The 13,622-nt window shown below is 32.9% G+C and overlaps 1 protein-coding gene across 1 annotated transcript in view; it reads right to left on the bottom strand.

Annotated features, from left to right (window-relative positions):
- Positions 1 to 13,622, bottom strand: part of TTN (titin) — a 272,606-nt gene that overhangs the window by 130,479 nt on the left and 128,505 nt on the right. The window contains exons 137-153 of the mRNA XM_036253264.1: positions 12,836 to 12,913; positions 12,448 to 12,642; positions 12,152 to 12,235; positions 11,894 to 11,971; positions 11,310 to 11,393; positions 10,962 to 11,045; positions 10,658 to 10,741; positions 10,192 to 10,449; positions 8,587 to 8,661; positions 7,736 to 7,810; positions 6,986 to 7,078; positions 6,294 to 6,371; positions 5,299 to 5,367; positions 5,043 to 5,147; positions 4,606 to 4,902; positions 3,734 to 3,814; positions 2,899 to 2,976 (exon numbers count right to left, since the gene is read on the bottom strand). Coding sequence (XP_036109157.1) covers positions 2,899 to 2,976; positions 3,734 to 3,814; positions 4,606 to 4,902; positions 5,043 to 5,147; positions 5,299 to 5,367; positions 6,294 to 6,371; positions 6,986 to 7,078; positions 7,736 to 7,810; positions 8,587 to 8,661; positions 10,192 to 10,449; positions 10,658 to 10,741; positions 10,962 to 11,045; positions 11,310 to 11,393; positions 11,894 to 11,971; positions 12,152 to 12,235; positions 12,448 to 12,642; positions 12,836 to 12,913 — 1,896 coding nt within the window. The remainder of the gene's footprint in view (positions 1 to 2,898; positions 2,977 to 3,733; positions 3,815 to 4,605; positions 4,903 to 5,042; positions 5,148 to 5,298; positions 5,368 to 6,293; positions 6,372 to 6,985; positions 7,079 to 7,735; positions 7,811 to 8,586; positions 8,662 to 10,191; positions 10,450 to 10,657; positions 10,742 to 10,961; positions 11,046 to 11,309; positions 11,394 to 11,893; positions 11,972 to 12,151; positions 12,236 to 12,447; positions 12,643 to 12,835; positions 12,914 to 13,622) is intronic.

The raw sequence follows: 13,622 nt of genomic DNA, 5'->3' as shown, positions 1-13,622 counted from the left end.
ATAACTTTAATTTCTAATTCTAATTTTTGTTTTAATAGTTTATCTTTGTACATTGTGTGAGTGGGACTTTTTTGATGGCGTATGTCATAGCTCCTTTTCTTACATACATTAGGTGCTCTAAAGATATTAATTTGTATTTTAGCATTAGAGGTTGTGAGAATCTACACAAAATATTAAACTTATTTTGTAGACCGAAAAAGAATTTTCTTATTTAGATTTTTATAACCAAGAATTATGCCTTCACTTGGAGGATGCTCTGAAATTCTGGGAACAGCTTCAGGTGATTCCACTTCTGGAAAAACTTTCCTCGTTGTATCAAGTTCTTTAAAGATATTAGTAGATTTATGCTTAGAACTCATTAAAGAGAGTGAATTATGTAACATGCAATATTTGAGTCTTGAAGCCAAATATATTCACCCAAGTTTGATGTTGTTAAAATATACCTTTAGTTGCTGGTGTTTCTTTCTTTTTAGGAGTAGTCACATATATTTTATCCTCCGGAACAACTTTCTTGGGTGGTTCAGGCACTTAAAAGATATGATTATAGTTATATTTATAAAAGGTATAGCAAATATTGAGCTTTTAAAATGAGTCATAAATAAATGTTCTTCAGACTGGGTCATCAGTATTATATACCTTTTGCTAGTTTGGTTTTTGTCTTTTGAGGATGAGTCACAAGTATTTTTTCTTCGGAGGTTGATTCTTCGGATACTTCATATACTTTAAAGATATTAGTATATATACAATTAGCATCATTTCAAAGTGGATGAAAAACAGTATTAAGAAAACATAATACATAGTCATCACTCAAATTAGCAGTGATACATAGACAAAAATTAGTGACAATAACACATTGTCTAGGAAAAAGCCTCTTTCCCAGTTTTATGATATGAGACTCTCAGACTTTCTTTATAAACATGATGATAAAAATGAGGAATTCACTGGCAAGGGACTATATAATTATTCTACTCTTTCTGCAGACATTTACAGGTCAAATTTTCCTATTGTTCTTAGTTTTTATGGATTTGTTCACAAAAAAACAGGGTTAATGCTGAGTTGTACATTGAGAATTCTTCTATATTTGACCTACTAGAAATTCATGTAAGCCTTTTTCTTTTCCAAAATCTAGTTAACTATATTTTCAAACCACATCTAATTTATTGTTCCATAGTTTAATATTAATGTGAAAATCATTTAGGGATTGAAATAAGAAAATAAAAATAAAAATAATTAAATATTTTGAAAATAAAGCAAATGAAGGAACTAAAGATTCTTCCAGCTTTTAGAAAGACAGACTGAATAATAACAATAACCAAATTCAAGTAGAAAAAGGGTAGTTGAAGGAGGGGGTTAGCATATATTTTTATCCCAGCCTAGAATTACAGACTGACAAAAAATACTGGGTTTAAAAAGGGAATTTTTTAGATTAAAATAAATGGAAGAATATCTTGACTACTGGCATATTTACTACTCAGATTATTAAATAGCATTCTATTCAGAATATTTTACTCTTCAGATAATAAAAATAATATTTATCATTTTATTTTGCTTCTTACATTATTTAATTAAAAAATTACCTGAAAGCCAATTAAAAAATGACTTAGAATACTTTTGGGGTTCTACCGGTCATGTAAATCTATGATTATTTGAGCGAGCATTGCCAAAATGTTTCCAGAGACTGTTTTGAAGAATAAAAAAGTATAATGGTGGAGAATTTCATTATATTAAATCCAATTAAAATATTATTATGAATTTAGTTATTTCATAGTCTGAGAAATAAATTGCTTCAAAGCAGAAGACTTTTGTACACATGACAGATTACTAAGATAGGACAACAAATTCAACAAGACAAACGACTTTTCTAAACTCGGGCAATGTTATAAATACAGGACTATTTATTTTTAAAATTGGGAAAGAAATAACTTGGAGTCTAATAGCATTCAAATGATTTACTTTTATCCAAACATATTTGGTGTTAGGTTTTTACAAGATATTAGTGTATTTACTTTGAAGACAAACGCAAATGAAACCAAAGAGAACCACCAATTTTTCTACACTCACTGTACATCGTTGTTTCTTCAGGAAGAACTATAGGTGGTTTTTCTTCTCGGATACTTTTCTTAGGCACCTCCGGAACTTTAAAGATATTAGTACATTAATTGCTATATATGACAACGTAAGATATTAAGAATATAAAGTAACAACATATCCAGATTTAACGTCACACACTCACTTTAAACCATGAATAACTACAAAAAGAGTTACTTCATGTTGTGATTAGCGTCAGCATATACCTTTAGCAGGTGGAACTTCAGGCTTTATAGGAACAGCTTCATGAACCTTTTCTTCTGGAACAATTTTCTTGGGTACTTCAGGTGCTTTAAAGATATTTGATTGTTTTATTTTTAAGAATGTCATAATTGAGTGTAAAATATCAAGGCACAAAAGGGGCATCTAACAAGAATGTCAAAAATTCCAAAATAAGTTAACTGAACCCACAGTCAATGCATCTCTCTAGATCACCTGTGACTGAGTTCTCGATTTGTAATATTAAAAACACTCTGCCCTTTGTGATAGCATTGTTGTCTATTGTCATTTGAAACATGTTTATTTGTTTTCAGAGCTACTTGACAATAGTTTCCAAAATAAATTATTTTTGAAAAAGAAGCTGAAAGGTCAATATTGTTTAATTATTGCTTAAGAAGAGGATCAACGCAAACAATAAACTTTTAGGCTATGCCTGTGTCCCCAGAGGGAAGATTATGATATAGAATATAAATTGAAGTTTACAGCAATCAGTTATATTGAGGCACTGAGGGAAAACGATCTCTCTTTCTCTCCACAGTACATGAATAAAAGAGGGTTTTATATTAGAGGTAAATCGGCAAAGGCAAGTACCTTTAACTGGTGGAAATTTGGGCTCTTCAGGAACATGCACTTTTTCTTCTACCACAATTTTCTTGGGCACTTCAGGTACTTTAAAGATAGTAGTAATAATTTATTTTACTTTTAATCACTCATAAAGATTTTTAGCAAGAGAGCATAAGAGAAATGTCAACACAGAACATAACAATATAAAGTACAGACATCACTTTCTCAAATACACTACAGTATTTAATGAGATTTGAATTTTGATAAGAAATACACCAACAAATCCAGGGGGATTTTTCACATCAGAACTTGAGAAGAAAAATTAGCAAAACATCTTCAGCTGGTGCTATTTTAGTGGAATAATTGGTACTTTCTTTTTGATGATAATGTTCTTAAATGCTTCACTGATTTTAAAGATGTAGTATATATTATTCATTAGATACTGTTTTTCATTTCTAGTATGAAATTCAAGAGGTTTACTGAATGAACAAAGCAGGAACATTAAAAACATAGTTATTGTGTATTTATATTTATTAGAATTAATAACATGAAAACATGGATTGACAATAAGCACATTAGTGAATATATAATGAAATAGTACCAAAGAAGGACATGTGTGTTCACTATTTGGTTAATAGAGACATTGCTTTGGGTATTTTAGGTATAACAACAGTGACTTTCTTTTTTGGTAGCACTTCCCTTGAACCCACAGCCACTCCGAAGATATTAGTTTGCTTTAAAAATTACCAAAACACAAACACAAGACACAGAAGAAGGACATCAAATGGAACGCAAACTTGTAAAACAACCATGGTGCTACTGTATGTACAAATAGGTAAGTAATTTTTTGTCAAAAAAATACCTTTAGCTGGTGGCTCTTTTCGAGGAACAACTTTAGTGGGTGGTTTTTTTGGAGGGATGATTTTCTCAGATATCTCAGGCCCTTCAAAGATATTAGTATTTCGCTTTAGAATGCACTCTCAAGTATTATGGAATGTTACTATTAAAGTTAGTATAACTAGGGCTGATAAAATGCTTTCTTTATATTTTTTGAAATTATACCACACTTACTTAAAAAAAAAGATGATTTACTTGGTTTTGCTAAATTTCACCTATATTGTATGTTTACCATGTATACTAAGCCCACACACACATTCCTTCATATCACACACATATTATTAATTTGCACATCTGGAGTGGTATTGCAAAGAATTATTTGTATTATGGTTTATCTTCAGAATATACTACTTCCTTAATGTTATTTTTCTAATAAAAGTGGTGAAAGCTTTTGATACGAAATTATCAGTTTATGAACAGTTGACTGAAATGTTCACAAAGCAATAGTTTTTTGGTCTGAAGACGTAAACTCCTCGTTGAACTGAGGAGCTTCTTTTTCAACTGATGACACTGGTCAGTTATTTTGATATTTGTAACAATCATGTAAAAATCTTAGTTGGATTTCAAAATGAATCCAGCAATTCATATAGTGACCTCCTTTTTAGACAAGTAGATATCAAATATTATCTTGTCTGCTAAAATTACACTATATAGCGTTAATCTCTACATCAGTCTTTGTATCAAATAGAATATTTGATACAAGCATAAAGCATTTAATGACTTCAACTTGGAAAGTAAGTGTTTTTATGTTGTTTCAAACTGAACATAAAATGTACTTAGGACACAAAGTTAGAATAAGATAAGAAAATTTGTAATATCTGCAGAATTCCCCTATACCTTTAGGTAGTGCTTTGGGTTTTTCATATACTTCCGTTTCTTCAGCTTCTAAAACTTCTATTACCCTATGAATTTCTTCAACTTTGTGAACTTCTTCAAATCTATGTTTTTCTACTTTGGTAAATTCTTCTACTTCATGGAACTCTTCTTCTTCAAAATATTCTTCAACTTCATGGAACTCTTCTTCTTCAAGAGCTTCTTCCATTTGTGCTTCCACTACTTCTAGTTCTGTTCTTTCTCTTACTACTTCCTCTTTGTGGAAGGCAACTGATATTTTTTCTTCAAGGACAGTTCTCCCTGAAAGAGTATCTTTTTTAAGATTTTTTTTTAAAACACAGAATACATGAAAATGTAAATTCAAAATATAAAATAAAAACAACAGAAAAAAAGACTCTCATGCAATAATATGTAAAAATCAAAGATTTTCCCCAAAATACCTTTAGCTGGGGGAACAGCTTCTTTTTTAGGCACAATGATTCTCTTTTCTGGGATTTTCTTTTCTGGAACTTTCTTTTCTGGGACTTTCTTTTGTACTTCGGGCACTTTAAAGATATGGTTTTAACATTTAGGACTATTAAGAGCAAGTTTTCATAGACAAAGACATCAGAAACAATCAAGACACAGAGACATCACACATAAAGCCTTGATAAAAAAAGATTAAAAGGAAGTTCAGGTTTAAAAGAGAAGATGTACCTTTGGCTGGAGGTGCTTCTTTTTTCTGAACAGGAACAGGTACTTTTTCCTCAGGAACCTTCTTTGGCACTTTAAAGATATTAGGTGTTTCAGTTAGCTGACAATACTCAATAATAAACATGAAATAAAAACATGAGAAATGACACCAACAATAATCAAAGTCTAAGAAGTCACTCTGTACTATTAGACATCACTTTGATAGGAAATAAAGATATTTTCCCTAATCACTCATTTGTACCAACCATACTCTTAGAAGAAGCTATGTCCTCAAAGAAACTGTGCTGGTTCTATTTTATTTTTAATAGTGAGAATTACCCATAGTGGGCTTACTGGTACTGTTTTTAATTTGATGAAGACTTTTTTTTTTTTGCCCTTATAAGTAGGTGTTATATTCTGTTGGGCACTATTATATCTGCTGACAATGTCTACTGTGACAGGGACAGCAGCATAATTGTATCTAGTAAGAGCACTACAGAACCCTCAACTTAATCAGAAAGCAATGACAAATAGACACTTTGCAATAACCTTGAATGCTTAGGCCAAGTATAACCACAGGGACATGAAGCTTATTAAAACAGTTATTTATATAAGCATTAGAACACATTTCCCCTATAAAATAATACAATAGACATACATAATTATTATAATAATTACATGAGAAAACCTTTTTTATACAAAGGATAAAATCTATGAATGGAATGTGGGAAGAGGGATTCACTGCTATGTATCTAAGTATAGAGAGACGTAGTATTAACATTAAAATGCTCAGTTATTTAAAGTAAGAAACTTCTGGAATAATTCATGCACATACATAATCATCCATTAACATCCTGAAAAAGGCTAACGAAATGGAATGAGTTTATTTTTACTAGTTTTTACTCAATTTCATAAGTTTGCTACTTAAATGACTCAAGGAAAACAGTGGAAGAAGACACTTTGTTTTAAAAAGGAAACTAATGGGAACTTAAAGATATTATTAATTGGGATTTGTATACCTTTAGCTGGTGGTGCCTCCACTTTTTTAGGAACAGGAGTAGGTGCTTCAGGTACTGCTTTCTTAACCACTTTAGGCACTTAAAAAATATTTTATGGACATTTTGAAAAATTACATGCAACGAACAGAACAACTCCAATGTCCCCAAACCCCCCACAAAACATTGATATATTTTAAAAAGATATTAGCAGCCTACATGTTAATTTTATATATGGAGCAGTGACTCTAAAGGTGAGAAGGATATTAAGGATATTTTCCACTCTAAAGGTGGAAATCCTATAGGCAAACATAACATCAATTACACAAGATTGTCAAATCTTCAGAAATAACAGGCTAAGAATTATTCTAAAAAGTGAACATCACTAAAATACAATTCCCCCATCTTAATATTGAAGAAAAAAAAATAAGGTTTGAAAACTAGAAGAAAGTATTACCATAGGAGATGGCCAGAAAAAAAAAAAATGGAAGTGCCAATAACATAAAAGTGATCTCTCACTGTAATTGTATTGCAGCCACAGTAGAAAAAAAATTGGGGAAGGGACACAAAGCCTCAGGTGCCAGTAATAATTAATCTTCAATTTATCATTGATATGCTATAAGAAAAGTATACTGACGACTATTGGATAAAGACAAATCCTGAGAAAGATCTGCAACAAGGTGTCTTAAATGTCCAGCCCATAAAAGTAGCTGTACCTCTAGGTGGCACCACGTCCTCAACCTCCTCTACGCTGGGTGGTTCTTCTGGGATCTCTTCTTCCGGAGCAGGCTCTTCAGGCTCCTCATACACTTGAAAAAGATTATTACTTTGTAAATTATTTTAGAATTCTTTTGAATATTGGACTAAAACAATATATCTGAAAACTGAAGCTGCCTGATCAATGTAAGTAATTCATAGCTCAGCCTTCCTAAAGTGTGTGGGGAAAAAAAAAGTCCTTGGGGAAAAAGAACTACTGGGTCTTCAAAATATGTAAGGCCCTTCCCAGAATTTTAGGATTAGAAAGGGCCTCAGAAAGAATTTAAAATTAGTATTATTTATTTTTAATCGAAGTGGATTTTTTTGAAGTTATATATTCACTTTGGGGTAGAAGTTAGATTTTTCTGAACCTGTTACTTGGGTTTTACTGGAATATCTCTTGGACAGGTTTATCCCACAATTGCTATGTAAATAATCTGATAAAAATGAACCATGGCAAATACAGTTTCCCTTCAAAGATTCTTATTAAAATAAAACAAACAACAAACAAACAAATAGGCTAAGCATATAAGAAAGAAGATTAAATTGATTATAGTTTTCCTGCATAATTTCTATTAAGTAATAATTACTTTTAGAGTCTGCATATGTTTATTTTCTGGAGTGAAGTGTGCATTTGCTTCATTCAAATATTAGACAATGATAAGACAATGATGACTTTGAAAATGCTATTTTCCCAGAAAGTCATCTACCTTCAACTTGTGGAACTTCTTCTTCTTTAGGGGGAATAATTGGTCTTTCTTCCACTTTCTTAGGTACCTCAGGAACTTAAAAGATATTGATTGTTTTAGGCAATTAAAATGCAAGAACCAAAGAAGAGTACATAAAAACCAAATTTTCTTTTTTCAACACAAGAGAGCAAATATCAAAATGCACATGCCCAAGATGAAACATTGACATGACACGGAATCGTTAAAAAGACAAAAAAAGAGGTTGTGGTTTAAGAGTAAGGGTCCATTGAAGAGATATTCTCTACCTTTTACCACCTGGAGCCTCTCCTTTTATAGGGAGAACAATGATACTTTAGGGACTGGTTTCTTAGTTACGTCCAGCTCTTTAAAGATATATGAGGTTAGTATTTTTATTTCTTAGAAACAATATACATAGAGAATCAAGATAAAATACATTAAAAACAAAACGGAAAAAGTGACATAGTGCAAACATGGGTACAATGGAGTCACAAGTGACAAATGCAAAGGACAGACCACACAGTGCAAACATTGATGTTGAACACCCTATGTGGATAGCATCACAGTTCAACATCAGCGCAGCAGATGCATCCCTGTGTTGGGTGAGGTACCTTTGGCAGGAGGAGCCACTGCTTTCTTAAGACCAGGAGGAGGCACCTTCTTTTCTGGTTCAGGTTTCTTAGGCACTTTAAAGATATTATTTTATTTTATAATTTCAGTTTCACAAACACCAAGACAATGGGCACAGCAACAGTACAAGTTATGTTAAAAAACACCGAAACGGGAGGACATTTTGACTTTTACAGGTGATGGAAAGAAATGGCTGTGTATAATTTGCTTGAGAACAGCCGTACCTGCGGCAGGGGGAGCCTCCTCTTTTTTAGGAATGATCACTTTCTTTTCTGGCACTTTCTTCTTAACCTCGGGCACTTTAAAGACATCATTTCATGATAAGAATATTGTGAGGGACATAAAAGAAAGAACACAAGAAGTCCACACACACAAAGACCAACATGCGACACTCTCTCAACAAAGGGATGTAATGCAAGTTGGGAGCCCAAATGTTATACTTAGGTTTTGTATGGCAAGGGATCAGTACCTCATATGAGTATCAGACAATATATGTGGTCATTTCATTCATTTAAATTTCACTAGTAATTTACTAAATCGTTATCTGTAAAGTATTTCTGAATCCTTGGCATCCAATAAAGGATCAGCTGTACCATTTTATTGATTATATGACTATTTAGCCTGATGGAGGAGTTATGCTTTTTTCAAGTAGTGGTACTATGATCTTTTGCAGAAAATGTAATTGAACTTGAAGGAATAAATATATTCCTTTTGACCTGTACAATGAGCTGATTGAATATGTTAATTCTAGATACTGTTCATTTGGTGACAGAGTACTTACACATACCTTACTTTATTTTATCCTCACAATAATAATGAGCCCACTAGAACTGATATTAGTATCCCCATTTCATATGAGAGGAACTTGAGGATCACATTGGTTAATGAGTTTTCTCAGGGAAGCATAACAAGGCACAAAGCCAAAAGACAAGGTCAAATTAAAAACCTACTGGCCTACCATTTACATGTATATATCTGAAGATATAAGTTAATATTTAATATTTTGGTACATACATAATCTTTCTTTTTTCTTTTTATCCTAATGTTAAAAGGCACTCAATATAATTGGCTGAAGGATAAAATTTAGGAAGATTTATTTACCATATTTTCCATGTATATTTTTTGTATAGATAATTTATTGTTACAAAATATCTATATGAAAATTACGATGTTTAATAAAATTATAGCAAATTGGGTAGAACTTTTGTGGGTGTTTTGGGACATTTCTTTTTATCTTTGTTCTTAATACAGCTTTGCATCTGATGAAAAGTGGATATCAGTGTTCCTGCACATTTTTAGAAGTAAAATGTGACTGTCTACTTTATCAATGTAATTTTTCCCTAAATCTCAGTTCCACCATAGTTCTTCTGGTGAAGCAGTGAATGAGCACTGTGTGTTAACTTTGGAAACATGTACCTTTGGTTGGTGGAGGTTCCACATATTTAGGAGCGGGAGCTGGGGCTTTCTTCTCTGGTACAGGTTTCTTTGGCACTTCAGGCACTTAAAAACATTCATTTTCAGCCATTAAAAATCACACACAGAGTATTGTACATACAACAAAAAGACAAATGAGAATAAGTCCACAAACAACTAAAAGACATGTCGTATCATGACACTTGAAAAGACATTCAGATAATTTACAATAGACAAACACATAAGACAGACACACATGAATAAGAGCACACATGAATGGAATGTTTTCTAAGATTTAGATGGTAGACAACATAGAGAATCAAGCATTATAGATAAAACTGGAAACGAATGAACAGATGGAAAGGCAGAATTCAACACAGAAGAGGCCTTGATGACTCCAAGAAGAGCTGCTATACCTCGTGCAGGTACTGGCACCTTGGGTTTCATTTCTGGAAGAACTTCTTCTTCTTCGGGGACAACTTCTTCCTCAGGTAGAAATTCTTCCTCCTCAGGAGGAACTTCCTCTTCCTCAGGAGGAACTTCCTCTTCTTCTGGGAGAATTTCCTCTTCCTCAGGTAACACTTCCTCTTCAGGAGAGATTTCTTCTTCAAATGGAACTTCCTCTTCCCGAGGCAGAGCTACAGGAACTGGGGCTGCCTCCCGTTTCTTTGGCACTTTAAAGATATTTGTTCAACCACACAACCATCACTTTTATGTACAACATTCGTAACAATGGGACAACATGAAAAGCAAATATTCTGTGATCACAGAGCATCAATCGTCATCGATGTAAATGTCATCAAGCATTAATTATAACTAGCGAGGCTGTGTAATACCAGTTAGTTTTCCTTTTTGCTCTGGTTCTAGTAGAGATTAATGTACCTTTGGGTGGTGGAGCTTCCATTTTTTTCAGAATAGGTGTTGGTTTCTTTTCTTCTGGAATGAGCTTCTTGGGCACCTCTGGCACTTTAAAGATATTATTTATCTTTAATAATGTGTTCTTTTAGATGTTTTAGTGCCATAGTTATGAAAAAGAATCACGAAACACCTGATTTTTATATTTCTAATAAGACAATTTTTAAAACATGTAATATTGTGGAGGAATGTATATGTGAATATACATAAACACGTTAACAACACGCAGGTGTTTTTCCCCCCAGGTACTTTAAATGATGAAGTGAAGTACCTTTCACAGGTGGAGCCTCTACTTTCTTAGGAGCGGGCACTGACACCTTCTTCTCAGGCACAGGCTTCTTGGGCACTTCTGGCACTTTAAAGCAATGATTTAGAGAAACATCTTATACAACGTAAAATTCTGAGTTGAAGCAAAGTCTCAAAAAGATTAAGATAAGGTAGTAAAAATATAACCAAGGTATTTCAAGAAGAATTTTATGCTTAGAATAAAAACTTTTCTTTCCCATAAAGAAATATTAAAGTGTTCCATCCCCAAAGAGCATGTAATTGAAGCAGTTAGCGATTACTCACATGCAAAGGTGGAATAAAAGAAATTTTGCGACCTTGCAAGTTTATGTACCTTTGGCGGGCGGAGCTTCCACCTTTTGAGGAACTGGTACAGACACTTTCTCCTCTGGTACAGGTTTCTTGGGTACTTCAGGAACTTTAAAGATATCAAATAGGGTTAGTGTCACATTTTTCACCCATAATTAAGAATTCAGCAATTTCAGGACTTAATTGAAGGACCATGGATATTCTAACAATTTCACTTTAAGATAGAAAATAACAATAACATCCACAAACAAAGAAATTCACATAAATAAAAATAAAAAACACTGAAAAGACATCAGTTGGTGACAAAGACAATATACGATGTCTGGTAAATGGTTGTTTTGTCCATTTTGGTGTTATAATTAGAATCTATGTTACACTAAGAACTTTCCACTAAAAAGGAAGAGCTAGGCATTAAGTATCAGCATGCCTCAGTGGCAAAATTTAGAGATGGATGCATGGTAAACTGCTCCTATAACCAGTTGGGTGGTCCTTGCCTTGTCATTAATATCGTTAATATCGTCATGGGGAAAAAACTGATATGGCTCATCAAGTTATACTACATGAGTAAATTATCATATTATCCCCCTGATGGACTACAAAGAGATGTACCTTTAGCTGGTGGTGCCTTCTCTTTTTTAGGAATGGGCACGGGAACTTTCTCCTCTGGCTTCTTAGGAATCTCAGGCACTTTAAAGATATTATTTATTGGTAAGTTCTAACTACTGGTAACAACACATCCATACAAAGCACAGTTAACATTTCTGACAACAGATAGTAACACATACAAGGTTTTGAACTCAGAAGATAGTTAACTATTTCTATGTACATAAAGGCTTTCATAGGCCTATGATATGAATGATGGTATACCTTTTGCTGGTGGGGCTTCCTTCTTTTGGGGAACAGGAATAGGTTTCTTCTCTTCTGGAACAGGTTTCTTGGGTATCGCAGGCACTTTAAAGATATTATTAAGAATTTTGGAAATGTTGCAACAAGATAAAATTTCAAAAACAACTGTAGAAATCACACTTTAGCATCTACAAGTGTCTGTTTCTAAAATAAGATGAATTGGTCATCTGTGCTAATAAAACCCAGAATCTGACCAAATTAGACACTTAGACTCCAAAGATGCTGCTGTGTATCTCTTTGCAGGAGATGTAATCTACCTTTGACTGGAATTACTGGTACCACTTCTTCTTCAGTGATGAGTTCCTCTTCCTCATGAAGATACTCTTCTTCTTCATGAAGGTACTCTTCTTCTTCATGTATGTATTCTTCTTCTTTAAGATATTCCTCTACTTGTGTTACTTCCTCTTCAAAGGCAATCTCTTCAGGTTCTGGTCTTTTAGGTACTTCTGGCACTTTAAAGATATTATCTTTAGGTTGGACATTTTCCAGTTTCTCAACAAAATTAAGACATGTTAAGAACACAACCATTTGTAACAGAAGAAAGAACAGGTTTTACCTTTCACATAAAACTTCACACATAGAACTGAACATGAATTTCACACCAAAGAAGACAAACAACACATTAAAAAGAATGGTATTAAGTACCTTTAACAGGTGCTGCTACTTCTTTTTTAGAAATGAGCACTTTTTCTTCTGTGATAACCCTTTTGGGCTTCATGGGCACTTGAAATATTAAGTATAAGGGAATTTTAATGTAAGAAACAGGCCACCCAAACAATTCTTGCTTTATTGCTCTTTAAGCAGATAGAATAATTTTGCCAGTGCTTTGTATGTGATATATATGCAATAGTTCATCTATAAAAACTTTCTATGTTCCATGGAAACAATTCTGAACTTCATTGGGATGAAAACATACAGAGATACTCAAGTAAGTCTGAGGTAACAGAGCTCAAATGTGAAATGTTTAATATCCAGTATCTTTGCTTGTAGGAAATATCCTTTTACTGAAAATAAAAAAACTAAATTCTAGGTAGGTACACTTTCTAAATTGTGGAGAAGTTACTTCACACTTAGCAAATGGCTGAAGAAAAATTACTAGACACTGAGTTAGCTTTTTCTTAATCTTTAAAATGACTTTAGAATGTATCTTGTTATATCATTACATCAATGCAGGTAAATCATAAATGTGCCAAATGGTCACTGATTTGAAATTCAAACATTCTTTTTTCTGTATTTTGTAGCCATATGGCAGGATGTAGACAATGTATAAAAGGCTATGGATGTATTTTGAAATAACTTTTCCTTTTAAAGGTAATGTTATCTTCTTATTCTGTATTTATATACTGTTACATCCAATATTCTCCAAATGATTAATTTAAAAGACACACAACAATGAAATAAAGCGAAACACAGCTGCTTTAATTTTATAAGA

Source organism: Molossus molossus, unplaced genomic scaffold (genome assembly GCF_014108415.1).
Source record: "Molossus molossus isolate mMolMol1 unplaced genomic scaffold, mMolMol1.p scaffold_m16_p_11, whole genome shotgun sequence".
In the NCBI taxonomy this organism is placed as follows: domain Eukaryota; kingdom Metazoa; phylum Chordata; class Mammalia; order Chiroptera; family Molossidae; genus Molossus; species Molossus molossus.
The sequence above is the reverse complement of the archived record's forward strand: the minus strand, read 5'-3'. Positions and strand labels throughout refer to the sequence as shown.